The sequence below is a fragment of the Capra hircus genome, chromosome 23 (assembly GCF_001704415.2).
Source record: "Capra hircus breed San Clemente chromosome 23, ASM170441v1, whole genome shotgun sequence".
Lineage (NCBI taxonomy): Eukaryota > Metazoa > Chordata > Mammalia > Artiodactyla > Bovidae > Capra > Capra hircus.
Window position 1 is genome coordinate 14,981,020 of NC_030830.1, and position 27,793 is coordinate 15,008,812.

At 50.9% G+C, this 27,793-nt stretch overlaps 1 protein-coding gene and 1 pseudogene across 2 annotated transcripts; both read left to right on the forward strand.

The window, feature by feature from the left end:
- Positions 796–1,411, forward strand: LOC102171966 (annotated as a pseudogene).
- On the forward strand, positions 21,065–27,674 carry LOC102172255 (serpin B6-like). 2 transcript variants are annotated; one of them, XM_018039326.1, is made up of 6 exons: positions 21,065–21,229; positions 21,392–21,541; positions 24,227–24,341; positions 25,297–25,439; positions 26,827–26,982; positions 27,157–27,674. In XM_018039326.1, exons 1-6 carry the CDS (start codon positions 21,065–21,067, stop codon positions 27,559–27,561), a joined length of 1,134 nt encoding a protein of 377 aa, XP_017894815.1. In that variant the 3' UTR covers positions 27,562–27,674. The 2 variants fall into 2 exon arrangements, with proteins under 2 accessions (XP_017894815.1, XP_017894816.1); XM_018039327.1 differs by having other exon boundaries at positions 26,836–26,982.

A 27,793-nucleotide genomic window follows, 5' to 3' on the forward strand; every position in this document is an offset into this window, starting at 1 on the left:
TTTAACTCAGATGACCATTATATCTACTACTGCGGGCAGGAATCCCTTAGAAGAAATGGAGTAGCCATCATGGTCAACAAAAGAGTCTGAAATGCAGTACTTGGATGCAATCTCAAAAATGACAGAATGATCTCTGCTCATTTCCAAGGAAAACCATTCAATATCATGGTAATCCAAGCCTATGCCCCAACCAGTAACACTGGAGAAGCTGAAGTTGAATGGTTCTATGAAGACCTACAAGACCATCTAGAACTAACACCCAAAAAAGATATCCTTTTCATGATAGGGGACTGGAATGCAAAAGTTGGAAGCCAAGAAACATCTGGAGTAACAGGCAAATTTGGCCTTGGAATACGGAATGAAGCAGGGCAAAGACTAATAGAGATTTGCCAAGAAAATGTACTGGTCAGAGCAAACACCCTCTTCCAACAACACAAGAGAAGACTCCACACATGGACATCACCAGATGGTCAACACCGAAATCAGATTGATTATATTCTTTGCAGCCAAAGATGGAGAAGCTCTATACAGTCAACAAAAACAAGACTGGGAGCTGACTGTGGCTCAGATCATGAACTCCTTATTGCCAAATTCAGACTTAAATTGAAGAAAGTGGGGAAAACCACTAGACCATTCAGGTATGACCTAAATCAAATCCCTTATGACTATACAGTGGAAGTGAGAAATAGATTTAAGGGACTAGATCTGATAGACAGAGTGCCTGATAAACTATGGATGGAGGTTCATGACATTGTACAGGAGACAGGGATCAAGAACATCCCCATGGGCCCGTGGTGTCCATGGAGAGAGGGTGAGATGGCCGACCTCCAGCCCTAAACACCGGGGCGGCAGGACAGCGAGGATGTCGGCTTCGTTAGTCCAGGCCACTGTCCGGGCTGTGAGCAAGAGGAAGCTGCAGCCCACCCGGGCCGCCCTCACCCTGACACCTTCAGCAGTAAACAAGATAGAACAACTTCTTAAAGATAAGCCTGAACATGTTGGTGTGAAAGTCGGTGTCTGAACCAGGGGTTGTAATGGCCTTTCCTACACTTTAGAAAATACAGAGACAGAAGGAGAGTCTGATGAAGAAGTTATTCAAGATGGAGTCAGAGTGTTCATCGAGAAGAAAGCACAGCTAACGCTGTTAGGAACAGAAATGGACTTTGTTGAAGACAAATTATCCAGTGAGTTTGTGTTCAATAACCCAGACATCAAAGGAACATGTGGCTGTGGAGAAAGCTTTAACATTTGACTCCTCAGGACTGCTCGGGCCCCAGGAGAGCTGTGGAAGCGCTGGGGCTTATTGAAGAAACCATGTGACTGTCACGTGCTTAAGGTGTGTAATGCATGGCTGCCTTCCAAGGAAAATAAAGTGATGCATTTGAAAATAAAGCCAGTGTGTTAGATTCCAGAAGAATTGATACTTTTGTTCTTTATACGGGACAGAAAATGAGAATCCATTGCTCTCTCTGGGCCTTCTTTCTGATCTGTAAAGAAAAATTTAATTTCTCCTTCCTGCATCCTTTCTGTTAGAACTGGTCCCATGGAGGTGGCCTTCGTGGGAGGATTTCAGAAAACGTATTCTTAACAGCTGTGCTTTGGTAGATCTTTCACTTACCACCAAGACTGATGACTGGAAATTCAGAGGCAAGAAGTCTAGACTGCTGGCGTCCTGTGATGGTGCACTGTTTTCCTACCCAGACTTGGTATCGTGTCCCTACATTTTTTATCCAGAATTTCAGTGTCAGATGCCTCATTTGCTTATCACCCTGTAGCATCCCCAGCCATTCGATTAAAATACTGGACAAAGCTTTCCTTGAACTATAGTGCCGAACAGTTCCCAGTGATGAGATCAGAAGGTAAATACTTCACCCACCTGTTTTTAAGTCCATTTCTTTTGCCACTCTTAAGCGTCTGCCCAGAGGTGAGAACTCAAGCTGACTCAGGTCCTTTCTCTTGAAGTCTCTTTAAGGGACTTCCCTGGTGGTCCAGTGGTTAAGACTCCCCACTTCACTGCAAGGGTCATGGGTTCCATCCCTGATCAGGGAAACAAGATCCCAAAATGCTGCGTGGCGAGGCCAAAAAAAAAATAGCAGGAAGTTCTCTGAAAGCCATCTAACCCACTCACTCGATTCTTTACCTGGGGAATAAAACCCCAGGGATGCTGATGGGCTTTGTCCCCCGACACTGCATGCCGGACTGGGGCAGAGCGGGGACCACCCAGATCTCCTCTCTTGGAGGTGCCACACCAGCTCTGTGCTCTGAGGCAGTCAGTGGAGGTAAATGGGTGATCCAGCTTCTTTATCTGGTCAGCATTTTGACTAGATTTCCTTGTAATTTGGAGAGCATATTTAGCTTTATTTTATTTGGGGTGAGAAGAGTCTTATTTTAAAACCCATTTGTGTGAATTACCACCTTATTTCACTAGGACTTGGAACAGTAGTTCACACTAGCAGGGAAGAGGACACCGTAGCAACCCAGAATTGTTCTTTTGGAATGTGGTAGTGATTTTGAAGCAGAACACGGGGATCTTTTCTTGTAATTACCAGCATGTGTACACTTTCTGGACCCTAAGTCCAGTTGCTAAAAATTTAAGCCTAATATTTTAACCTAACATTTTTATCACCACCCTTTCTTAAACAGTGTTCCTTTTGTCCTTTAGTTATCGATTTTCCTGGATTTGACTTATTAAGTGTTCTATGAGATGACATATTTGCCGCTTTTGAAAGCCTGTTCTTATGAATTGGAGTAGCTGAGTTCCTTTATGTTTGTCATGTTTACTAAGGCACCTGGCACAAAATGCACCAAAACCTAGAGCAGCAGCTTTATGTAAATGCTTATGAATTTATATTGTTACTATAATTATCAACCCACTTATAATTTATGCAATACTGTATATATGTAGAGATTGAATTGCCAATTAAAAAAAAAAGTAAAAAAAAAAAAAAGAACATCCCCATGGAAAAGAAATGCAAAAAAGAAAAATGACTGTCTGAGGAGGTCTTACAAACAGCTGTGAAAAGAAGAGAAGTGAAAAGCTAAGGAGAAAAGGAAAGATATACCCATTTGAATGCAGAGTTCCAAAGAATACCAAAGAGAGATAAGAAAGCCTTCCTCAGTGATCAATGCAATGAAATAGAGGAAAACAATAGAACTGGAAAAACTAGAGATCTCTTCAAGAAAATTAGAGATACCAAGGGAACATTCCATGCAAAGATGGGCTCAGTAAAGGACAGAGATGGTAGGGACCCAACAGAAGCAGGAATGGTCATTTGACCCCAAATGTCAGCAGTGCTGCCTTTGAGAAATGCTGGCTGGACATGTAATCAGCCCCCTTTAACGTTGGAACCTACCACCCTGGGTCCTCCCTTCCCTTCCCTCGGTTCCTGGGCAGGTCACCATCACCCCCACCGTCCCCCTGCCCCCAGGATCTCTTACCCCCTTCTGAGTCACACTGAGATGGCCTAAACTGAATTAGGAAATCTTTATGCCTATAATTTGAATTGCTTCTTAAGTGTCTCTTTATGTCCAACCTGGTCCTGCATTTTGAGTAGACGATCTTCATTATGGAAGAATGCAGCACTCATGGGCGAAGAAGTTCAGAGGGAGAAGGCCTTCAAAGTTACGGAAGAAATAAGTTTAGGAGAAAGGCCTTCAAAGTCATGGAAGAAACAAGTTTAGGAGAAAGGCCTTCAAAGTTACGGAAGAAACAAGTTTAGGTGAAAGGCCTTCAAAGTTATGGAAGAAACAAGTTTAGGAGAAAGGCCTTCAAAGTCATGGAAGAAACAAGTTTAGGTGAAAGGCCTTCAAAGTTATGGAAGAAACAAGTTTAGGAGGTCTTCAAAGTTTTGGAAGAAACAAGTTTAGGAGAAAGGCCTTCAAAGTTATGGAAGAAACAAGTTTAGGAGAAAGGCCTTCAAAGTTACGGAAGAAACAAGTTTAGGTGAAAGGCCTTCAAAGTTATGGAAGAAACAAGTTTAGGAAGCCTTCAAACTTATGGAAGAAACAAGTTTAGGAGAAACGCCTTCAAACTTATGGAAGAAACAAGTTTAGGAGAAATGCCTTCAAACTTATGGAAGAAATAAGTTTAGGAGAAACGCCTTCAAACTTATGGAAGAAACAAGTTTAGGAGAAACTCCTTCAAACTTATGGAAGAAACAAGTTTAGGAGAAAGGCCTTCAAACGTATGGAAGAAACAAGTTTAGGAGAAAGGCCTTCAAAGTCATGGAAGAAACAAGTTTAGGAGGCCTTCAAAGTTATGGAAGAAACAAGTTTAAGAGGCCTTCAAAGTTATGGAAGAAACAAGTTAAGGAGGCCTTCAAAGTTATGGAAGAAACAAGTTTAGGAGGCCTTCAAAGTTATGGAAGAAACAAGTTTAGGAGAAAGGCCTTCAAAGTTATGGAAGAAACAAGTTTAGGAGGTCTTCAAAGTTTGGAAGAAACAAGTTTAGGAGAAAGGCCTTCAAAGTTCCGGAAAGCTTTGCAGAACAGGGCCATGCTCAGCATTGCTCTTTGTAGGCTGCTGAGAAATGGCATCTGAGTGCCCGCAGGCAGAGCTGCAGGCACGGTCTTTTGCTAACAATACCCGTACAGGGCTCACTGGGCTGAGAGTTAGGAGGTCAAGAGGGACTGACCTTGGTGGTGGTGGGAGATGGTGCTCTGCCGGGTGACCCAGACCTGCTGGAGTGCGCTTGCCAGAACCAACTCTGTTTCTTCTCTAGAGCTGAAAGTCAGATTGTGAAATAAAGAGTTTGAAAAACATGGAAACCTCCTCCCTTCTAGACAGTGTTGGAAAACTTCTGAAAATGCTTCCTTCTAGGGCCCTTATTTTTCTTTCTTTTTGGCAGGATCCTTCAGATTCAACCAGATAGGAAAATATTTTTCAGATACAGTGCTACTTTCTTGAAAGTAATCAGATAGGGAAAATTCAGATGGAAAAAATAGCATTTCAAAATCTCTTGATTTTTAATTGATTCTTAAAAAGATTTCATGTCCCCTATGTATCGTTTTGGGAGTTCTCTGGTGGCTCAGATGGTAAAGAACCCACCTGCCAGTACAGGAGACACCGGTTTGATCCCTGGGTCGGGAGGATCCCCTGGAGAAGAAAACAATCACCCACTTCAGTATTCCTGCCTGGAGAATCCCATGGACAGAGGAGCCTGGTGGGATTAAGTCCATGTAGCTATTGTTGGGAGAAGAGGGAGGAAAAAATGAAAAGCTTTTTCTCATTTCGAGCTCAGTTTTTTCATCCTTGGTTAAAGCCATCTCCTACCATGGGGATACAAGCCGGACGGAGGGAGGTCCCTCAGGCCTTGGCACACCGGGGCGGCCCGTGTCCACGGTAGAGGAGAGAGCCCTCTTGTCAGGAGCGTGAAGGCCCAGAGCTGAGGACGAGCGGGCAGAGGCCCTGGCTCCATGCACAGCGGGGGTGAGCGTCCTGCTGGCTCCCAGTGAAGCGCCCTCAGCGAGGCCTGCAACGCCTGGGCCCTGAAGCAGCGTCTCCGAGAGCAGGCAGAGGGCAGCACGCCTCGTGGTGGCCTGTGGGCCTCCTGCCTCTCCTCCTGGGGACAGAGGCGTTCCCAGGCGTCTGCCCTGACGGCTGCGAACATCACGGGAGCCTGGGGCCGGCACTGCGTCCAGGCAGCCGCTCCTGGATCAGGGCTCACCTGGACTCCCCATGGAAAGAGAGGCCGGCAGCAGGATGAGGCCCCCTGCCTCCTGTCCTTCCTTTGGACACATCGAACAAGGCCTGGCTCCAGATGGCTGGACGCTAACTCCTGGGCAGGCGGACAGCTGGAGCGGGGGCCCAGAGATGCCCAAAGCTGCGAGCCTCTCTGGGAAGAAGCACCCCATTCAGGGGACTGGGGGACCCCGACACCCTTCTCTTCCACTTCAGCGTGCTGAGCCGAGACGTCTGGCTCTGCTCTCATACAACACCTTCTGGCTCGGAGGGTTGTGCACGACACAAACAAGTAAGCACAGTAAATCCAGCCACTGGCTAGGAGACAATTGATATGAAAAATCATATTAAACGAGTTTAGGGCAAATTGCTCTTTTAAAATCTCTGCTTGCCCTGGGGGTTTCTGTCTCACCCTTGTGTTCGTACGGCAGGAACACCCGAGACTCTGGGATGGGTCCTGCAGTGTTTCTGCAGAGAAAACAGTCTGTGGATCGTCTTGAAGCAGAGCCCACCACGCACGTGCTCTGAGCTGGGGTGAGAGCTGGGGCGAGGGGTGCTAAGACAGGTGTGCGGGACAGACGAGGTCTTCTGGATTTAGGATCTGACCGGTTTTCCAGGTGGAAAAGCCACTCACATGTGAGAGGCTCCAAGCTGGGACAAATCCGGAACCTGAAGTCACGTTCAGGAGGTGAGGGAGCAGGTGCCGACTGCCCAGCACTTCCTGTGTGGAACCCGGAACCACCGGGCCCCCTTCTCTGGGTTCCGTGTGCTGGGTGCTGGCCCTTCCCAATCTGGCCTGGCTCCGATTTCAAGGCTCCTTCCTGCCACTGTCTTCTCCTCAATCCCCTCCGGGACACAGTCCCCGCCCCCCACTGCCACCTCCCGGGACCTCCCAGGTCATTCTCAGAGGACCTGTTCTCTGACATCCCCAAGAAGACCTGTATCTAAAATGCTGTTTCCCTCTGTGTCTGGCTGAAGAGCTTTAACATTTGTGCATAATCACATCCCCCAGGAAGCCTCACCATCCCTTTAGAAATGTGTCCAGACACTGTGGTTGATGGTATGGACACAAACACATGTCAAGGAGAATGAGGCTGTCCTAAGGCCAGTGACGTACTGGGGGACATGGAAGCTCCTACATAAAGTCCGTCCGGAGTGAAATGTCTGCCGGGGACTTTCTTGGGGAATTTGTGTGTGGCTGCCACCATCCAGATGTTTTCTCATAACACCTAGGAATTACTTCTGAGCACTTCTGGTGTTCTCATCACCTGTGAAGCACTTCAGGTCAGAGGTCGTGTCCTCAGCCAGGTGCCCAGATCCCAGCCCAGTGCCACACTCAGGGGAGAGGCCGAGATGTCCCTGCTATTTGAGTTGACAATCTTCATTATGCAAGGATGGAGCACTCATGGGGGAAACAGCTTAGAGGGAGAAGGTCTTCAAAGTTAAGGAAGGAAATAGTTTACAGAAAGGTTTTTCAAAGTTAGGGAAGAAACAAGTTTAGAGGGAGAAAGGCCTTCAAAGTTCCAGAAAGCTTTGCAGAACAGGGCCATGTTCAGCATTGCTCTTTGTAGGCTGCTGAGAAATGGCATCTGAGTGCCCGCAGGCAGAGCTGCAGGCGTGGTCTTTTGCTAACAATACCCGCACAGGGCTCACTGGGCTGAGAGTTAGGAGGCCAAGGGGGGCTGACGTGGTGGTGGTGGGAGATGGTGCTCTGACAGGTGACCCAGACCTGTTGGGGTTTGCTTGCCAGGACCAACTCTGTTTCTTCTCTAGAGCTGAAAGGCAGATTAGGAAATAAACACTTCGAAAAACATGGACACCTCCTCCCTTCTGGACAGTGTTGGAAAACTTCTGAAATAGCTTCCAGAAAACCTCTTATAAGGTAAGCGTGATTGCAAGGACACTATGCTGATACTCATTGCATTCCCAGGTCGGGAAGATCATTGCCTTGTTTTTCTTTGTTTTTGGCAGGATCCTTCAGATTCAACCAGATAGGGAAATATTTTTCAGACAAAATGCTACTTTCTTAAAAGTAATCAACATGGAAACTAGTTGGAAAAGGTAACATTTCAAAATCTTTTGAGTTTTAATTGACTTTAGAAGGATTTCATGTCCCCTATGTATCTCTTTTTCCTATTTGTAATCAGTCTGTTGTTCCATATCCAGTTCTAACTCTTGCTTCCTGACCTGCATATAGGTTTCTCAAGAGGCAGGTCAGGTGCTCTGGTATTCCCATCTCTTTCAGAATTTTCCATAGTTTATTGTGATCCACACAGTCAAAGGCTTTGGCATAGTCAATAAAACAGAAATAGATGTTTTTCTGGAATACTCTTGCTTTTTCCATGATCCAGTGGATGTTGGCAATTTGATCTCTGGTTCCTCTGCCTTTTCTAAAACCAGCTTGAACATCTGGAAGTTCACGATTACGTGTTGCTGAAGCCTGGCTTGGAGAATTTTGAGCATTACTTTACTACCGTGTGAGATGAGTGCAATTGTGTGGTAGTTGAGCATTCTTTGGCATTGCCTTTCTACAGACTGGTTTCAAATAGGAAAAGGAGTGCGTCAAGGCTGTATATTGTCACTCTGCTTATTTAACTCATATGCAGAGTACATCATGAGAAATGCTGGGCTGGAAGAAGCACAAGCTGGAATCAAGATTGCCGGGAGAAATATCAATCACCTCAGATATGCAGATGACACCACCCTTAAGGCAGAAAGTGAAGAGGAACTAAAAAGCCTCTTGATGAAAGTGAAAGAGGAGAGTGAAAAGGATGGCTTAAAACTCAACATTCAGAAAACGAAGATCATGGCATCTGGTCCCATCACTTCATGGCAAATAGATGGGGAAACAGTGGAAATGGTGTCAGACTTTATTTTGGGGGGCTCCAAAATCACTGCATGTGGTGATTGCAGCCATGAAATTAAAAGACGCTTACTCCTTGGAAGGAAAGTTATGACCAACCTAGATAGCATATTGAAAAGCAGAGACATTACTTTGCCAACAAAGGTCCATCTACTTAAGGCTGTGGTTTTTCCAGTGGTCATGTATGGCTGACCTTAAGGAACTTGAGCCTCTTGTGGCCTTGGTGGCCGATGTGGATCTGGGCAAACCCTGGCTTCCTCTCCCCATGCTCCCCTCTGCTGTATCATCAGGGGCGGTCTGTGCGGCGGGTGTACCGTCTTGTATCGCACATCCCACGGGGCAGCTCGCAGCTCTCTGGGCCTCACAGAACTCCCGAGATCCAGTTCAAACTCCAGACTGTAGCTGTGATGCTCATGGGCCTGGATCCTACCGTCTGACCCCTCCCGTCAGGAGCTACCTACACAGACGCCTTTCTCTGCAGGGCGTCCAGGAGCCTCCCTAGCGGTCTCCACGGCCCGGGTTCCTGGTTCCTGTGTCCCTCCTCTGACTCTCACAGAGCCCGTGGCCTCTCACAGTGGCTCTGATGCCCCAGAGCCCCTCGGCCCGTGTGCAGGACCCAGGAGGTTACTTGGAAGTTTTCCTGAGGATGGTGGCTGGGCTGAGAGTGGTGGGGGTAGGAAGCACAAGTGAGATTGCCTTGTGGTTTTCTGATCCTTGTATCTATTTACTCGGCTGTGCGGGGCTCCTTGCCGCTCAGCCTTTCCTGTCGCTGCCGAGGCGGAGGCCCTCTGGGCTCGGGGCTCAGGCTTCTCCTGCTGGTGCTTCTCCTGGTGCGGAGCTCGGGCTCCGGGCCCGTGACCGCAGGAGCTGCGGCTCCCGGACTCTCAGCCCAGGCTCAGTAGCTATGGCCCGTGGGCTTAGAAGCCCCTGGGCTGTGGGGTCTTCACAGACCAGGACTGGAGCCTGTGTCTCCTGCATTGGAAGGCGGATTATTTGCCCCTGAGCCACCAGACAGCCCTGTTGTCTTTAAAACCAGAGCCCACATGGTTGTTCATGGTCAGCTGTGGGCGGGAAGGCCAGGCGCCCAGGACTCGGCAGGGTTTGACGGCGGGATGAGTGGTGTCGCCATGAGCAGAGGTGGGAACATTCAGATGGAGCAGGCGGAGGGGACACGAGCCGCCAGTGTGCGAGCCGAGCTGGAGGCTCCTTTGCGTCCAGATGAGGATGTCAGGCAGGTAGGTGCCGGGGGCGAGGTCCTGCCAGGAACGTCTGAGTGGAGCCCTCCTGGGTCAGCAGAACAGCAGCCTGAGGCCCGAGCGCTGGGAACCAGGGGTGGGAGCTGGAGCCGTGCAGCGCAGGAGACCAGGCTTCAATACCTGGGTTGGGAAGGTCCCCGGGAGATACTGGCTCCCCACTCCAGGATTCCGGCCTGGAGAATCCCACGGACTCGGGGTCACAGAGAGTCAGACGTGACCGAGCCACGCTCGCCGTCACTTACCGTCCTCCCGGTTGATCTTGTCTGTGACCAGCTCTGGCTTCAAGGAAGGGTGGCCGGTGGGCCTCCCTGGGCCCCCCAGAAGGACCCCAGGCTCAGTGCTCTGCTTTCATTGTCTTCAGAGTCTTTACAGCTTTTGAGCAGAGGGTCCTGCATTCTCATTTTGCACCAGCCCTGCAGATTATGGAGCCAGTCCTGCCGTGGACTACAGAATATTTTATGGAGAAAAATAGTCTTTTTTCAGATGCTGAGTACCAGGCAAGGGCAAAGCAAATCCTGAGAAATGAAAGATCTCAATCCAGTCTTTTCACATTAAAACATATACACATTTTGGTCGGGATATTTCTATAGTTGGCTTTTCAACTCCACACAGCCTGTGTTTCCATGAGAGAAACAGGTAACCCAGTTTAGTTGCTCAGTCGTGTCTGACTCTTTGCACGCCCATGGACTGCAGCACACCAGGCCTCCCCGTCCATCACTAGCTCCCAGAGCTTACTCAACCTCATGTCCATCGAGTCGGTGATGCCATCCAAGCATCTCACCTGTGCCATCCCTTCCCCTCCTGCCTTTGATCTCTCCCAGCATCAGGGTCTTTTCCAGTGAGTCAGATCTTCGTATAAGGTGGCCAAACTATCAGAGTTTCAGCTGTAGCATCAGTCCTTCCAGTGAACATTCAGCACTGATTTCCTTTAGGATGGACTGGTTGGATCTCCTTGCAGTGCAAGGGACTCTCAAGAGTCTTTTCCACCACCACAGGTCAAAAGCACCAATTCGTCGGTGCTCAGCTTTCTTTATGGTCCAGATCTCCCATCCATACATGACCACCAGAAAAACGAGGTAGCCCAGTGTGACAGTTAATTTTGTGCGTCAACTTGACTGGGTCAGAGGACCAGTTAATTGGTCTGACCTCAAACAAGATGTTGCCATGAAGGTAGTTTTCTTTACTGACAAAGGTTAATCCAGGGAGCAGGTAATCTCTGACAAAGGTTAAGCTCTGGTTTTTCCAGGAGTCATATATGGATAGTAGGGTTGGACCATAATGAAGACTGAGCGTCAGAGGATTGATGCTTCTGAACTGCGGGGTTGGAGAAGGTTCTGGAAAGTCCCTTTGACTGCAAGGAGATCAAACCAGTCGATCCTAAAGGAAATCAGTCCTGAATATTGGAAGGACTGATGTTGAAGCTGAAGCTCCAATATTTTGGCCACCAGATGCAAACACCTGACTCATTGGACAAGACGCTGATGCTGGGAAAGACTGAGGGCTGGAGGAGAAGGGGGTGACAGAGGATGAGATGGTTGCATGGCATCACCGACTGATGAGTTTGAGCAGGCTCCAGGAATCGGTGATGGACAGGGAGGCCTGGCGTGCTGCACTCCATGGGGTCACAAAGACTTGGACATGACTGAGGGTCCCTGCTGAACTGAACAAGGGGTTTCTTTTGTTAAGGAATACTTTGAACGGAAAATGAAGGTAAAACTTCTGGCAAACCAATTCAGGACGTGGGGACTTGAATTGGCTTTTCTTCACTGAGAACCGCACTCTTTTTCTGCGGAACTCTGTTCTGGATGGTGGTGCAGACAGCAACCTGAAGGCGACCCAGCAGCCGTCGGGGGCTCTCCGCGGTTCTCGGCTCAGACTCACCTGATTCCTCAGCCACGTCTCCCCTGCTTAGAGCTGGGTCACGCCTGCCCTGCCCCTGGCATGCAGCTCTGAGGCTCTGAGAGCTGAGTATGCGTAGTTCCAGCTCAGAGAAGTGTTGGCAGTGGGTGTCAAGGGAAAAGGGCTCTCGCCACCGGGGCCTGTTGCCCAAAGTCACCGGTTATGAGCCCGGGCAGCCAGGACTGACTGCTTGTGAGTAAACAGGTGTCTTGGTTTCCGATAACCAATCACCACAAACTCAGGGTGAATGTGTCCTGGAACCTCGCCATACGCAGGACATTAACATACGCTCCATATCATGTATGTAATTCACATGTAACGTGATCAACAACAGCAGTTAGCGCCAGGGTGTGTGCACGTTTGCCTGAGATGCATCCAGGGATCCCACTGGGGTTCTCCGGGATGCTGGTTCTGCTCGTGGAGCAGGTAATCTCTGGCCAGGGTGGGGGTCGGGGTGGTGGGGGATACAGGAATCACCTAAACTCTCATCGTGACAAAGTCTCCGCTGGGTCTGGAAAATTCTGTGAGACTGCTGGTGAAGCATTCTCACTTTCGTTTCTACATATGCCCTTCCCTGTATTCCCCAGGCCAGGTTAGATTCAGCCCAAAGAGACTTTTCCTGTCTTCCTCCGGTTATCGTGGTTTGTGCCCTCCTGGGCTGAATGAGTCTGTGACATCATTATCAGCTGGTGGGCACTGTGCCCCTTGAAGACAGGTGGCACGCCCGGAGGCGTTTCTGTTGTCCTAATGGAGGGAGGCGCAGCTGGCCTCTAGTGGAGGGGCACAGGAGCCACGTCAGGAATGGTCATCGGACCCCACTTGTCAGCGGTGCTGCCTGTGAGAAATGCTGGCCGGACACGAAATCGGGCCCCTTTCACGTCGGAACCCACCACGTCTCCAGCACAGTGATGTGTCTGGAGGTTTCTCCTTGGGGGCCTAGTGGGTGACGTGCAAAGTCCCTTTTAGTATTTCGCATCAACAGAGGTGGAGACAGATATTTACCAAGCTTCCCTGCCTGGAGCCGGTGTGAGGACCTCCGTCCGTGGCAAAGGTCATGAGGAAGGAGGCTTCGGCATACGCAAAGGTGGGATTGAGCCTCTGGAAACCCCCTGTTCCCGAGCATCTACCCCCAAAACCAGAATCTGCCTACTTTACTGTTTCATTCTCTCACCTACACTTCTGACATTCGGGGGGCTGTCCCCCAGCCTCTCTTTCGGAGAAGGAGTTAGCTTGCAGCTCCAGTCAATAAAAATTCCTGGGCGTGACAAGAGTGTTTCAACTTACAAACTCCTCTGAAGATTATCTAGCCTGCCTGAACAGGTTCGTCTGGCCACATGTGATTGTTTACAGCCTCCCAACTGTGAGAGGCATGAGATATTTTAAACTTACTAAAGGCAGATATTTTTAGGAAGTTAGAAATTATTAGTATAGTGGGTTGGTTAGAAATTATACTGGTGAAGGGTTTTCATTAGTTGGGCCAATATTTGCTGCTAAGTCTCCATATTCCCTGCCCTTATAATGAATATAACTAGCATATAGGAGAAATAAATATTAACCTTTAAGATTAATCATATTAACCTTAGGCTAAGTAAATTCTTCTCTTAACTGTAACCCACTACACCCTCACCCTATAGGAATGCAATTTTATCTGGTACCTTCAGAGGGTGGTGCCTGGTATAAGAAAAATCACCCCTGGAAAATAAGTTTTCTGGTTGCCTGATCGTTATCAGAAAGAAAGGATCATAAAATGTTAGCAGGCCCCTTGGCCAGAAGATGATGTAAAAACCCCTAAGACCTTTTTGTATACATTTATATGAAGCACCTGATTTTGATAAAGGTCAGGACTGCTGACCCCCGCGTGACTTTAAGATTTCCATTTGTCTCTATGTGCAACAAAAGGTATATAAGCAAACCTGAAAATAAAGGAAACGGATCAGTCTCTGGAAAGGCTGATTCCCCCGTGTCGTTCTTTCTTGTTCTCCGTTTTTCTGGCTGAGTTCCCATCTGGAGCGTGAGTGCGTGCCAAGGCTGCTAATTTTGCCCTGGTTACTAAGACCCACACGAGAGGGGGCCCAAGGCGGGGCACCCTCCGCTATTCAAGCAGGCACCGCTGGCCTACGTAGGTGGTGCAAGCCTCTTGTCTTGAGGTTTTATTGGACTCCCACGTAAACCAAGTTATTCAGGATCTTTTTCTCCACTAATTTTCCTACTACACTATTCTTTTCTAACCTCTCTTTATACTTCTAATCAAATAGCTTTTTCCTAGGACGCCGACTCCATCTCCGCTTCGAATTACCCTGGATCCACTGAGGCTGGACCCTGGCACTTCCCATCACTTCTCGCTGAGGTTAACAAATGTGACACCCAGTGTCTTCTGGAAACTGCCCACCAACTCTGTGGAGCTAATAGGTGTAACTGCTGTCAGGAAGTCAGGCTCAGACATTCATGAAAAGGAAATACGAGCAACGCTCGCACATGTCTTAAACGCGAGCTGAGAGATACACGTGTGAAACTCTGATTTTGAATTTGAATATTGCTTCTGAATTATGTCTGCCTCCCTTCTTGTTTCTGCGGCCCCCCTCCTTGGCGTCACTCCCATACGCCCACCCCTTGTACCCCAGCCTGTGCGTCCCGCCGACTCCCTGTTCCCGCTGTCCTGTAGGGGGACCACCCTGGGTCCTCCCTTCCCAGCTCTCCGTTCCTGGGCAGGTCAGCGCCACCCTCGCCGCCCCACCCAGGACCTCTTACCCCTTTCTGAGGCACACTGTGATTGCTTCATTCTGAGTCTCAGGGAATTTTACCCCTATCATTTGACTGGCTTCTTGAGTGTCTGTTTAGGTCCAACCTGGTCCTTTCCTCTGTATCATAAATCCACATTAGGACTGAACAGGGCTTTTAGAGAAAAACTTCTTTGTGAAACTGAAGCTTTCGATCTCTGTACTTTTCATAAAATTCCTTGGTCTGGGAAAAAACCCTCCGTACAGCCATACTTGAAGTCCGGCTTTTCTGCCATGTGACACGCAGGGTGGCGGTGGGGTGAGATTAGTGAGCGGGAGGAGGGGTCCCGGCCCTCTGACTGGGCTGCAGACCCCAAGGGCACCTCTGTGACTCACACATCCTTCATCTCAGCTCCTGGTGCCGTTTCGGGGGCTTGACCTCACTGGGGGTGGTGCTGGGTCAGCCTCGTGATCCAGGAATCGCCTGGTTAATCAACATTCATTTTTAACCATCAACCTGATCTGTCTTTCCGTGTTGCCGAACACTGGGACACCTTCCTGGGCTTGGGGCTCCTCCTCCTGGCCACCTCCTGTTTCTTTACAGAAGCTAAAACACTTGAGGGCCGGGCTGCAGGGAGCAGGGGAGCCGACTGCCCAGCACTTCATGTGCGGAACCAGACCCACCGGGCGCCCTTCTCTGGGCTCCGTGTGCTGGGTGCAGGCCCTTCCCGATCTGGCCTGGATTTCAAGGCTCCTGCCTGCCACTGTCTTCTCCTCAGTCCCCTCCGGGACACATGTACCTTCCCCCCACCGCCACCTCCTGGGACCTCCCAGGCCATTCTCAGAGGACCTGCTCTCTGACATCACCAGACAGATGGATCTAAAATGCTGTTTCCCTCTGCATCTGGCTGAAGAGCTTTAACATTTGTACATAATCGCATCCCCCAGGAAGCCTCACCGTCCCTTTAGAAATCTGTCCAGACACTGCAGTTGATGGTATGGACACAAAATCAAGTCAAGAAGAATGAGGCTGTCCTAAGGCCGGTCACCTAGTGGGGAACACGGAAGCTCCTCCATAAGGTCTGTCCAGAGTGAAGTGTCTGCCGGGGACTTTCTTGGGGAATTTGTGTGTGGCTGCCACCATCTAGATGTTTTCTATAACATCTAGGAAGTACCTCTGAGCACTTCTGGTGTTCTCATCACCTGCAATGCACCTAACGTCAAGGTCATGTTCTCAGCCAGGTGCCCAGTGCCCAGCCCAGTGCCACACTCGTGGGAGAGGCCGAGACGTCCCTGCTATTTGAGTTGACAATCTTCATTATGCAAGGATGGAGCACTCATGGGGGAAACAAGTTTAGAGGGAGAAGGTCCTCAAAGCTAAGGAAGAAAAAAGTTTAAAGAAAGGTTTTTCAAAGTTAGGGAAGAAACAAGTTTAGAGGGAGAAAGGCCTTCAAAGTTCCAGAAAGCTCTGCAGAACAGGGCCATGCTCAGCATTGCTCTTTGTAGGCTGCTGAGAAATGGCATCTGAGTGCCCGCAGGCAGAGCTGCAGGCATGGTCTTTTGCTAACAATACCCGGATAGGGCTCACTGGGCTGAGAGTTAGGAGGCCAAGGGGGACTGACGTGGTGGTGGTGGGAGATGGTGCTCTGACGAGTGACCCAGACCTGTTGGGGTGCGATTGCCAGGACCAACTCTGTTTCTTCTCTAGAGCTGAAAGTCAGATCAGGAAATAAAGACTTTGAAAACCACGGACACCTCCTCCCTTCTAGACAGTGTTGGAAAACTTGTGAAATAGCTTCCAGAAAACCTCTCATAAGGTAAGTGTGATTGCAAGGACACTATGCTGATACTCATTGCATTCCTGGGTCGGGAAGATCAGTGCCTTCTTTTTCTTTGTTTTTGGCAGGATCCTTCAGATTCAACCAGATAGGGAAATACTTTTCAGATACAATACTACTTTCTTAAAAGTAATCAATATGGAAAATTTAGTTGGAAAAGGTAACAAGTCCAGATCCTTTGAGTTTTGATTGATGCTAGAAGGATGTCACGTCCCCTATTTATCTCTTTCGGGCTCCTCGGTGGCTCAGATGGTAAAGAATTGGCCTGCGATGGCAGATACCCAGGTTCAATCCCTGGGTTGGGAAAATCCCCTGTAGAAGGGAAAGGGTACCCACTCCAGCACTCTGGCCTGCAGGATTCTATACATGAACCATACAGTCCATGGGGTCCCAGAGTCGGACACGACGGAGCGACTTCACTCTCCCTCTGGCGGGGCCTCAGCCTCTGGCCCCAGCTATGACTGACACATAGGCGCGGCTGGGCCGGTGAATCCCACCTGTGGCTCCTGCGCCTACATCCCCCATCCTGCTCTGTTCCTACTTGTCTCCTGGGCACCTTCACTTCATGCTCCGCAAGCACCCGAGTCCTCTTCGACAGGAGATGCGGGTTGGATCCCCGGGTCAGCAGTCTCCCCTGGAGCAGGAAATGAACATCCTACGAGTGGATTTTCAGTCCATGGTGGGCGACAGTCTGTGGGGCCTCAAGGAGTCCGGCACGACTGACCACTAAGCGCAGCAACGCTGCATCTGACCCCTGACCCTCCCCTTCCCCGGCAGGCTCTCTTTCAGCTAATCACATCACAGTGAGCACAGTTACCCGAGCTAGACTAGGAAACGGCTCCTGCCCCGTCACTCCTTTCCTGGCCCCAGGCCCCCAGTCCGCCTGGTTCTCCCATCCTGTGCTGCCCGCCCTCATCAGCTCTGGGCAGCATCCCGTCACTGCTGCACTGCCCAGGCTCAGGCTGGCCTGGCTGTGCCCTGGTCCCCAGAGCCGAGCCCTAGGGGCCCCTGGGGCCTCTCCCCCTGCACCCAGTCCATCCTAAGGGCCGGTGCTGGAGTCAGAAAGGAAACGGGAGGGAAGGAGGGGAGGATATGGATGAATGAAGGAATCCTGTTACTCGGCCAGTTTCAATCTTACAATGGTTCCCCCTGTTCTTGTTCAGTCCCCCAGTCCTGTCTGACTCTTGAGACCCCGTGGACTGCAGCACGCTAGGCTTCCCTGTCCATCACCATCTCCTGGAGCCTGCTCAAACTCTTGTCGGTTGAGTCAATGATGAATACAAGCATCTCATCCTCCGTGGTCCCCTTCTCCTCTTGCCTGCAATCATTCCCAGCATCAGGGTCTTTTCCAATGAGTCAGCTCTTCACATCAGGTGAGTAAAGTATTAGAGCTTCAGCTTCAGCATCAGTCCTTCCAATGAATATTCAGGATTTATTTCCTTTAGGATTGTCTGTTAGGATTGATTGCCTTGCAGTTCAAGGGACTCACAAGAGTCTTTTCCAACACCATAGCCCCATGCTGCTACTGCTGCTGCTAAGTTGCTTCAGTCGTGTCCGACTCTGTGCAACCCCACAGATGGAAGCCCACCAGGCTCCCCCGTCCCTGAGATTTTCCAGGCAAGAGTACTGGAGTTGGGTGCCTTTGCCTTCTCTGACTGACCAATAAAACCCCAATTCCTCACAGCGGCCTCCAGGTTCTTTCCAGTCCAGCCCTGCCCAATCCTTCCAGCCCTGCCTGCCTCAGCTTGGTCACTCCTCGGCCAACACCTCCTGCCCAGTCCTGAGTGTACCTCCCGGGAGCGGGAGCCCTTTCCCACCAGTGACTCTGCCTGGTTGTTCCTCCTCCAGCCACCCCTGGACCTACCCCTCCGTTGAGCCCGTCTCCTCTGTCACCCCGGGAGCCCTGCCCAAGCCCCACCGCATCACTAGCTCCGACCTTCTGGCCCCATCCGGCCAGTTACGTGCCCATCAGAGCTGCCATCCGCTGCACCCAGACACAGCCTCTTTCCCGTCCCTCTGAACCCACAGAAGAGGAAGAGCGTGTTTGATCATTTTTATCCCTTGCTTCCTTTGTGACCTGATAGAGTCCTCCGTGCAATCAGGTTCCGACCCACAGAGCTTGGGGGTTCCAGCTCTGCTACCCAGTGGGGTTTCAGGGGTAGCAAGATGCTTTTGCCCCGCCCTCCAGTCGTCCCGCCCTGCCCCGCCCCTCCAGCCCAGGTATTTTGGCCCCAGCGCCTCCATCGCTGCCTAGCCAGCTCCTACCGTGCTTGGTACGTGTGGGGCAGTGGGGCCGAGGCACCGGCCAACGCAATGCAGAAGCCGGGTGGGCCAGGCGGGGGCTAGCACCAGGGTGGGTTTCCTTTCGGACCAGCTGGCAGCGGTGGACATCACGACGCTGTGAGTGTGGGTCCCGGCCCCCTGCATGCTCTTGGGGTCCTGTGAAACGTGTATGCTTCTTACTGGCGTGGGCACTGAATGGAGAAGAGCTGTCCCTTAATGGGAATCTTCCCCTCCCATGGCTCGAAGCTGGGTCTCCTGCACTGCAGGAGGGTTCTTTACCATCTCAGCCACCAGGGAAGTCCAATTTCAGTATCTATCGAAGCTCATTGAAACATCTCGTTTGTAAGGAGTCGTGAGACTGGTAATAAGCAGGCGGATTCTTCACCAGCTGAACCATAGGGAAGCCCAAGAACACTGGAGTGGGCAGCCTCTCCCTTCTCCAGCACAGCTTTCCAACCCAGGAATCAGAGCGGGGGCTCCTACAGTGCAGGCAGATTCTCTACCAACTGAGCAACTAGGGAAGTGCATGGGTCTATCTTCTCTGTGTTATATCTTCTTACACCTCTCCTAAAGGTGATAGTGAGCTTTCCTGACAGCTCGCTTAGTAAAGAATCTGCCTGCAATGCAAGAGACCCTGGTTTGATTCCTGGGTTGGTAAGATCGCTTGGAGAATGGATAGCCTACCCACTCCAGGATTCTTGGGCTCCCTTGCGGTTCAGCTGGTAAAGAATCCGCCTCCAATGTGGGAGACCTGGGTTGGATCCTTTGGTTGGGAAGATCCCCTGGAGAAGGGAAAGGCTCCCCACTCCAGGATTCTGGCCTGGAGAATTCCATGGACTGGACACCATGTCCCTGCCCGGGGGGCTCGGTGCCGCCTCTGGGGTTCTGTGTCAGTGCCCCGGGCAGTGCGCGAAGCGGCGCTTCCTGTTTGATTTCGGGGCCTGCATCAGCGTGGGCTGTTCATCTGTCTCACAGTTCATGTACTTTCTGCCATCAGAGTGATCCTGAGCAAACCTCTAGGCCTCACCTGCGTTCATTCCCTTCCTTTTCAGTTTGGTGATTTTACAGGGAGTGGGTATGCTCTCGCCTTTAATGACCATCAGCAACTGTTGTCAGTGCAGAAAAACAACTATTACCAGCCTCACTGTGGCCTTTGAAGACCAGTGACCTTCTGGTTTCCTCTGTATTAGTGTTAAGCTATTGGATACTAAGGCCTGTCCTGGGGGCTCCGTGGAAAGAATCCTTCTGCAAGGCAGGAGCCTCGGGTTCATCCCTGGGTCGGAAAGATCCCCTGGAGGAGGAAGTGGCAACCCACTCCAGTTTCTTGCCTGGAAAATCCATGGACAGAGGGGCCAGGTAGACTGTAGTCCACGGAGTCACAAAAGAGTCAGACGTGACTCAGCTACTGAGCAAGAAACTGGATATTAAAGATGGAAGACAATGTGTGTGTGCGGTGGTGGGGGGGTGTTTCCTCTCCTCTAGGTTCTTCCCGGCTGGACTGGAAATTAAATTGACCTAATACAAATCAATAGCAGAAATCCAACCCTGCTGAATTTTGTGCGAAAATTGAATATATAAGGCTCAAGAAGTGACAAGGCAGGCAGCTTTGTGTGTGTGATTTGACAAAACAAGGGGTCTGCCTGGGGCAGCAAGGTCGTGAAGTAACAGGGTTTGCTGGTCTCTTGTACAGCCTTTTCAGCCTTTCGTTCCCCTCTTTGGCCGTAAAGATGTCTCTCTGCCTCCTGGTACAGGAGGGTATTTCCACGGGGAGATGTATTTTCAGCTTTCATGGGGAACAGAATAAGAGTATGCAGAGAGGCCCTGAACCCTCGCGCACCCCCACCCATCCCTACAGTGTCCTGTTCTGGACCAAACGCCTCCCTTGTCGGGGCTGTTCACCTCCGAGGCCGGGCCCTGGAGGTGGACGTGGACGCGTCCCAAGCCCTTGACCTGAGCGGGATGACAGGGCCTGGGCCTGGGGCCGCAGGAGCTCAGCAAGAGGCCCTGGATTCGGGCTTTGGCACAGGTGGAGCTCCCAGAGGAGGAGGCCTTGGCGTCAGGGGGCTTGTCTTCGAGGCTATCATGCTTCTTTGGACGGGATTTGCTTCTCCTTTATCTCAAGGCTTCAGCTTACGCTAAGCGGGGCCTCTCTCTCTCTTTACAACTTGTGTGACTGTGTGTTCGGATTGATCATTTTGATGATTCTTGTTATAAAATTGTACCTAGAGGCCCAAACACAGCGAACAGTCTAGAAATGGGAGCAAAAACCAGCAGCGCCTTCCCGACCCTCCCAGGCCGTGTCCCAGCACCCTCTCTGTATCAGCGCTGTCTCTCAGCCGTGTTCACATGTCAGAAGCCCACAGGGGGGTCCGAGGCCCTGAGGAAACCGAGTTTTGTGCGTGTACCTGTTTGCTCGTCGAAGCAGAGCGTCAGTGCTAACAACAGTGAAGAGCAGAGTGAGACGCGGTCGACCTGTGGCCTGAATTTGCGTGACACTCATTTTAAATCCATCCTTTCAGCCTCGCCAGCATGTTTTCGCTGTTAGCATCAAACGGCACCTTTGCCTTGACCCTTCTGAAAAAGCTGGGTGAGGACAACTCGAAAAATGTGTTTATCGCGCCCCTAAGCCTCTCGTCTACCCTGGCCATGGTCCTCATGGGGGCCAGGGGCAACACCGCAGCCCAGATGTGCCAGGTACGTTCAGGAAGCCGGTTCTGGGTGACGGCGGATCCAGTTCTTTGGCCTGTGAGCTGTCGTCTGAGATCCGAATCCTTAAGACCTTGCACAACAGACAGGCCTCACTCTCCTATAGTCAGAGCTTACTGCAGTTGTGGGTTTTTATGTTTTTGATTTCAGACCCTTTCTCTAAGCAACAGCAGTTGTGGAACTTTTAACATCCACCTGGGTTTCCAGAAGCTTCTCAGTGAAGTTAATAGGACGGACACACAGTACTTGCTCAGAACGGCCAACCAACTTTTTGGAGAGAAGACTTCCGATTTCTTCTTGGTAAGTCATACTCCCGATTGCCCGAAGCAGATAGAGACCGAAGTCCTGTGTAGACGGGAGGCGGGCCTTGTGGTGCAGAGAGGCCTTGTGGGTTGAGACCCACATGGTGGGCGGGGTATGGGACCCCAGTCATGACCGCACGCTTCCTGGAACTGTTCGGTCATTGCCTGTAAGAGGAGCCCTGTAACAGCCCTGTTTACGTGTTCCTGAAGCTTCGATGAGTTGATTGTCAGAGAACTAACACAGACCACACCACACTTGCAGATGAGTTGGCCCAAACGGGAGTGATCGAATCGAATATTTCTGGTGTTGTTTTTCACATGTTGGAAGTTTTTTGTGCATTGTGAGACTTGTTCAATTGTTTTATACATGTAAATATTTTGATGCTCTTTTCCTATACAGAATATTTTTTTAAGACTTTGTCTTCTTTACTCTGGTTCTATCTAACTACAATGCTTTCATGGTTTTAAATTTTTTCATATGCACCTCAAGTCATCTGTGAGTGTGTTCTTATTGTATAAAACGCAGACAAGGCCAGAGCCCTCCCACTCTCGCCCCCGCCCTGCCCCCAGCCCCGTATCAGGGCTTGGGCCCTGCACACAGAGAAAGTCTTCGCATCTCAGTGCATGCGCGCCTGCTGTTGTTCAGTTGCTGAGTCGTGTCTGACTCTTTCTGAGCCCGTGGGCTGCAGCAGGCCAGGCTCCTCTGTCTTCTCTATGTCCCAGAGTTTGCCCAGAGTCATGTCCATTGAGTTGCTGATGCATCCAACCCCTCATCCTCTGTCGGTCCCTTCTCCTTTGCCTTCGCTCTTTCCAGGATCAGGGTCTTTTCCGATGGGTCGGCTCTTCGTGTCTGGTGGCCACAGTGATGGAGCTTCAGGCTCAGCAGCAGTGTGTGCCCGCCTCACCATTTTTCACAGTGGTGAGCAGCGTGCTCAGTGGTGGCTGTACTGAAACACAGCCGCCAGCCCCCGGGTGGGCATGGGGTGGGGCCCAGCCCGGGCCGAGCCGGCAGGGACCGTGTCTGTGTGGTTCTGTCCTGTGTGTGCTACTCAGATGGACTTTAGAAGGAAGGGACAGAGGAGGCTCTCAGATCTCAGTGAATTCTGCCTCATTCCCGCCCCGTTGGCTTCATCCCTTCCCATCGTTCTCAGGAAGGGTAGCAGGTGGGTAACCACCCTCTGGTCAATGCTACAGGCCTGAGCCTTTAACATTCTGATTGTTCATGAGACTGAGCAGCTTTTCATGAGGATCAAACATTTGTATCTTTTCTGAAAATTGCCTATTTATATGTCCTTTGTGTAGTTTCACTTTTGGGCTTTAGGTTTTGTTTTTTTTTTTAATTAGCTCTTTGTATATTTAGGATAGCGATCTTATTCTGTTATATGACTTTTTTCATTATTTTTTACACTTGTTTCAGACTCTAAATTCACTCTTTTAAAACAGGTGGTGTAAAGTGAATGTGCTCAGCATGAGGTCAAATATTTTTGTAGGTTTGTACGGCTTGGTGTGAATGTTTTCACAACCTGGTTCACTTGTTTTTATCCGTCTCAGCTACATGCTAGTTTATTGTCATCTTTGTAGGAGCCTTAGACATACAGAAAAGCAAAATTTCCAATATAAAGAATGAATTACATAATTTTCCTTATTTCTTTCTTTTCTGGTGGATATTTTGGAGCAGCATTAATATTTAAATTGTTATTTTGATATGGAATATAAAATCAAACAATGAGAAATATTTGTCAGTTATTTCACAGTGATCGAGTGTTCCAAGGATCCAATACCAATCACAGTGTATAATTAGATATTCCTTTAGTTTGCTCTTTGACTGGTCATTACTTACTAAACAGTAATTTAAGAAGCAGGCCCTTGTTTTCAGCTGTGTCTAAAAGCTGTTGAAATCACCGAGGGTAAGATGAGGTATCGACTTGGAGGAGACCACTTTGCTTCCAGACTATTTTCTTAGACTGAGACACTGACGTCTTTTTCAAAAGCCCCGATTAAGAGTGGAGCAGTAGGTTGGCAGAACCTGAACGACGTGAGGGTTCTATGAAATGAGGCTCCTGGACCACAAGATGCAGGGTCCACGGTGTGGGGAGAACTCAGCCACGTGACATCGGACAGAGCCAATTCCCCCGGTCCTCAGAGCACCTCTGAGATGTAGCTACCTCCAGGATGCAAGGAACCAGAGAGACGCAGCGACCTTTCCAGGGTCACACAGGAGGGAAGCCCGGAACGCGTGCTGGCGGCAGTGTTGCCACGTTGCCCTGAATGGCTGTGTTGTTGTTGCTTAGTCGCTCAGTTGTGTCTGACTCTTTGCGACCCCAGGGACTGTAGCCCACCAGGCTCCTCTGTCCATGGGATTGTCCAGGCAAGGATACTGGAGTGGGTTACCATTTTCTTCTCCAGGGGATCTTCCCAATGCAGAGATCAAACCCTGATCTCCAACATTGGCAGGCGGATTCTTTCCACCGTGCCACCTGGGAAGCCTGAGCTTTACTCAGTTATTTATTCAGTGTAGCTGAAAACTGAGAATCCGGATTGAAGGTTAATTGCGAACATTTGTTTGTACGTTATACAAGTAACTGTCAAATGATCAGTGTTGAGATTTGGTGCAGTGAAGAGGTAGGCTGTTGGCGTTGTCTGTTTCGGTAGCCACGTGACTCTGTCATTCCGTCCTTCCAAGTATTTCAAAGATGCCTGCCGCGCACACTACGGATGGATGGAAGAGCTGGACTTTGTCAGCGCTACGGAGGAGTCCAGGAAGCGCATAAACACCTGGGTAGCTGAAAAGACAGAAGGTGAGGACGTGTCACTACTTCTGTTTGCACAGTATTTGAATCGGTCTTATTTTCCATCAGTTCCTTCTAAAGACCATCAAATGTAAACAGAAATGGCTTTTTCTCTAAAGAACTGGAAACTTTCAAATCCACTTCTGAAATTTAATCAGCAACCAATTTCTCTAGTTTTCCGCCTCCTCATCAATATTCGGTGCACCTCTTCCAGAGCAATCACACCTTGACTTTTGGCTGTTGTGGTTAATGTTCCTATAGTCTGCCTTTTCACAAGGGCGGAAGGCAGACTCTGGATGCGGCGCCACCTCCCTGCCTGTCCAGCAGAGCGCGTGCTCTGTGGGTCGCTGAGTGTCACTGCAGGACACGCGGGCAGGCCCTGGGCCACCTGCGCTTCTTCGTTTCCGTGCTCTCCACACTGGCTCCGACCTCTCCCCTTCAGGAGGGTCCCCTCACGCTGGAGACCGAACATTCCTTTTTCTGAAACTGTGAATAGTTCTGCCCTTATTATTTGTTCATTTTATGTGTTTTATGCAACTCATGGTATCTTTCTGAGCAGAGACTTGAAGGTTTTTGTCCCTGATTTTGCTTTAGGGGCCAGGCTCCCTGCATGGGTCTCCCTGGTGGCTCAGATGGCAAAGAATCACCTGCCAATGCAGGATAGGCGGGTTGGATCCCTGGGTCAGAAAGATCCCCTGGAGGAGGAAATGGCAACCTGCTCCCGTATTCTTGCCTGGGGAACTCCATGGACGCAGTATCCTGATGGGCTACAGTCCATGGGGTCACAAATGTGGGACCCTACTTAGCGAGTAGATGGACAACTGGCTGCACGTGGTTGTCTGGGGGACAGTGAACCCTCTGGACTGGGCACTGACTCCTCCAGGAGACAGACCAGTAATTACTCTGCTCAGCACCTCGCCAGGAAACCCTGTTAGCTAAATGGTTCTTTAATTCTTCTTTGCAGGTAAAATTAAAGACTTGCTCTCTGCAAATTCAGTTAATGCCTTGACACGTCTGGTTCTCGTGAATGCGATCTACTTCAAAGGAAACTGGGAAAAACAGTTTCCCAAAGAAAACACCAGGGAAAGGCCATTCAAAGTCAGCGAGGTGAACAAGAATGTTTCATTAAGTGAAGGAGGTTCTTGGAAACGGTCCCTGGGGTCGCCTTGGTTTATGGAGCGGGCAAGGAGGCTGACCTCAAGGAACTTGAGCCTCTTGTGGCCTTGGCGGCCCAGATGTGGATCCGGGCAAACCCTGGCTTCCTCTCCCCCTGCTCCTCCTCTGCTGTGTCATCAGGGGCGGTCCGTGTGGCGAGTGTTCCGTCTTCTATCCCACATCCACGGGGCAGCTCGCAGGTCTCTGGGCCTGCTAGAGCCCCCGAGATCCAGTTTAAACTCCAGACTGTAGCTGTGATGCTCCATGGGCCTGGATCCTACCGTCTGACCCCTCCCGTCAGGAGCTACCTACACAGACGCCTTTCTCTGCAGGGCGTCCAGGAGCCTCCCTAGCGGTCTCCACGGCCCGGGTTCCTGGTTCCTGTGTCCCTCCTCTGATTCTCACAGAGCCCATGGCCCCTCACAGTGGCTCTGATCCCCAGAGCCCCTCGGCCCGTGTGCAGGACCCGGGAGGTTACTTGGAAGTTTTCCTGAGGATGGTGGCTGGGCTGAGAGTGGCGGGGGTAGGAAGCACAAGTGAGATTGCCTTGTGGTTTTCTGATCCTTGTATCTATTTACTCGGCTGTGCGGGGCTCCTTGCCGCTCAGCCTTTCCTGCCGCTGCCATGGCAGAGGCCCTCTGGGCTCGGGGCTCGGGCTTCTCCTGCTGGTGCTTCTCCTGGTGCGGAGCTTGGGCTCCGGGTCCATGACCGCAGGAGCTGTGGCTCCCGGGCTCTCAGCCCAGGCTCAGTAGCTGTGGCCCGTGGGCTTAGAAGCCCCTGGGATGTGGGGTCTTCCCAGACCAGGGCTGGAGCCTGTGTCTCCTGCATTGGAAGGCGGATTATTTGCCCCTGAGCCACCAGACAGCCCTGTTGTCTTTAAAACCAGAGCCCACATGGTTGTTCATGGTCAGCTGTGGGTGGGAAGGCCAGGCGCCCAGGACATGGCAGGGTTTGACGGCGGGATGAGTGGTGTCGCCATGAGCAGAGGTGGGAACGTTCAGATGGAGCAGGCGGAGGGGACACGAGCCGCCAGTGTGCGAGCCGAGCTGGAGGCTCCTTTGTGTCCAGATGACGATGTCAGGCAGGCAGGAGCCGGGGGCGAGGTCCTGCTGGGAACGTCTGAGTGGAGCCCTCCTGGGTCAGCAGGAGAACAGCAGCCTGAGGCCTGAGCGCTGGGAACCAGGGGTGGGAGCTGGAGCCGAGCAGACGAGCTGACGAGGCGGAGCTGAGGGGGGTCTGGAGACAAGACAGAGTGTGTGGGCTCAGGGGGCCGGCTCTGATGACTCGTCCTGCGTGTCCACGGGTTGTTTCAGTTAACGTTTATCCATTTCCTTTATAGAACGTGGAGGAAACTGTGCAAATGATGTGCAATAAGTCCACCTTTAAAATGACCTACATTGAAGAAATAAGCACCCAGATTCTGGTGCTTCCCTATGTTGGCCAAGAGCTGAACATGGTCATCCTGCTGCCCAGTGAAAGCACTGACGTGTACACGGTAACCAGGCCACCGTGGCCCTGTGGCCCGGGGTCTCGTCCGGATCCCTGCCTGGCACTGCGAACTCGTGTGCAGTCGGCAGGCCGCCCCAGGCCCGCAGGGCGCGGTGTGTGGGTCGCAGCGAATGGTCCCCAGGGCAGCTGCAGACCCTGAATCTTCTACCTTCTCCTCCAGGTGGAAAATGCCCTGACCTATGAGAAACTCGTCGCGTGGACGAAGCCGGACACGCTGGCTGATGAGGAGGTGGAGGTGTTCCTGCCCCGCTTCACGCTGGAGGAGAGCTACGATATGGAAGGCGTCCTCCGAGACCTGGGCATGACCGACGCCTTTGACGTGGCCCAGGCCGACTTCAGCAGGATGTCGTCCAGCCGAGACCTGTACCTGTCCAAGATCGTGCACAAGTCCTTCGTGGAGGTCACTGAGGAGGGCACGGAAGCTGCAGCCGCCACAGGGGCCACGATCATGACGAGAAGTCTGAGGGAGGTGTACAAGTTCTGTGCCGACCGCCCCTTCCTCTTCTTCATCCAGCACGGCAACACCGGGGCCATCCTGTTCTGCGGCCGCTTCTGCTCGCCGTGACGAGGTGTGGGGGCCCCCCCGGTGCTCCTCACGGCTCTCCCCAATCTCTGCGAAGAGCCTGGAACCCCAAGTGACCTTAGCGAAGGTCCACAAATAAAGGGCTGATTGGGACCGCCTATGTGTGTGTATGTCTGTGTGTGTGTCTCTGTTTGTGTGTCTGTGTGTGTGTGGGTCTGTGTCTGTGTGTCTGTGTGTGTGTCTGTATATCTCTGTGTCTGTGTGTGTGTGTGTG

Bases quoted from the DNA above. Each gene is read 5' to 3' on its own strand.
- LOC102172255 (XM_018039326.1), top strand. From the start codon at position 21,065: ATGTTTTCGCTGTTAGCATCAAACGGCACCTTTGCCTTGACCCTTCTG. The intron at 24,342-25,296 runs GTGAGGACGTGT...TCTTCTTTGCAG, and splicing joins GGTAGCTGAAAAGACAGAAG to GTAAAATTAAAGACTTGCTC. The intron at 25,440-26,826 runs GTGAACAAGAAT...TTTCCTTTATAG, and splicing joins GGCCATTCAAAGTCAGCGAG to AACGTGGAGGAAACTGTGCA.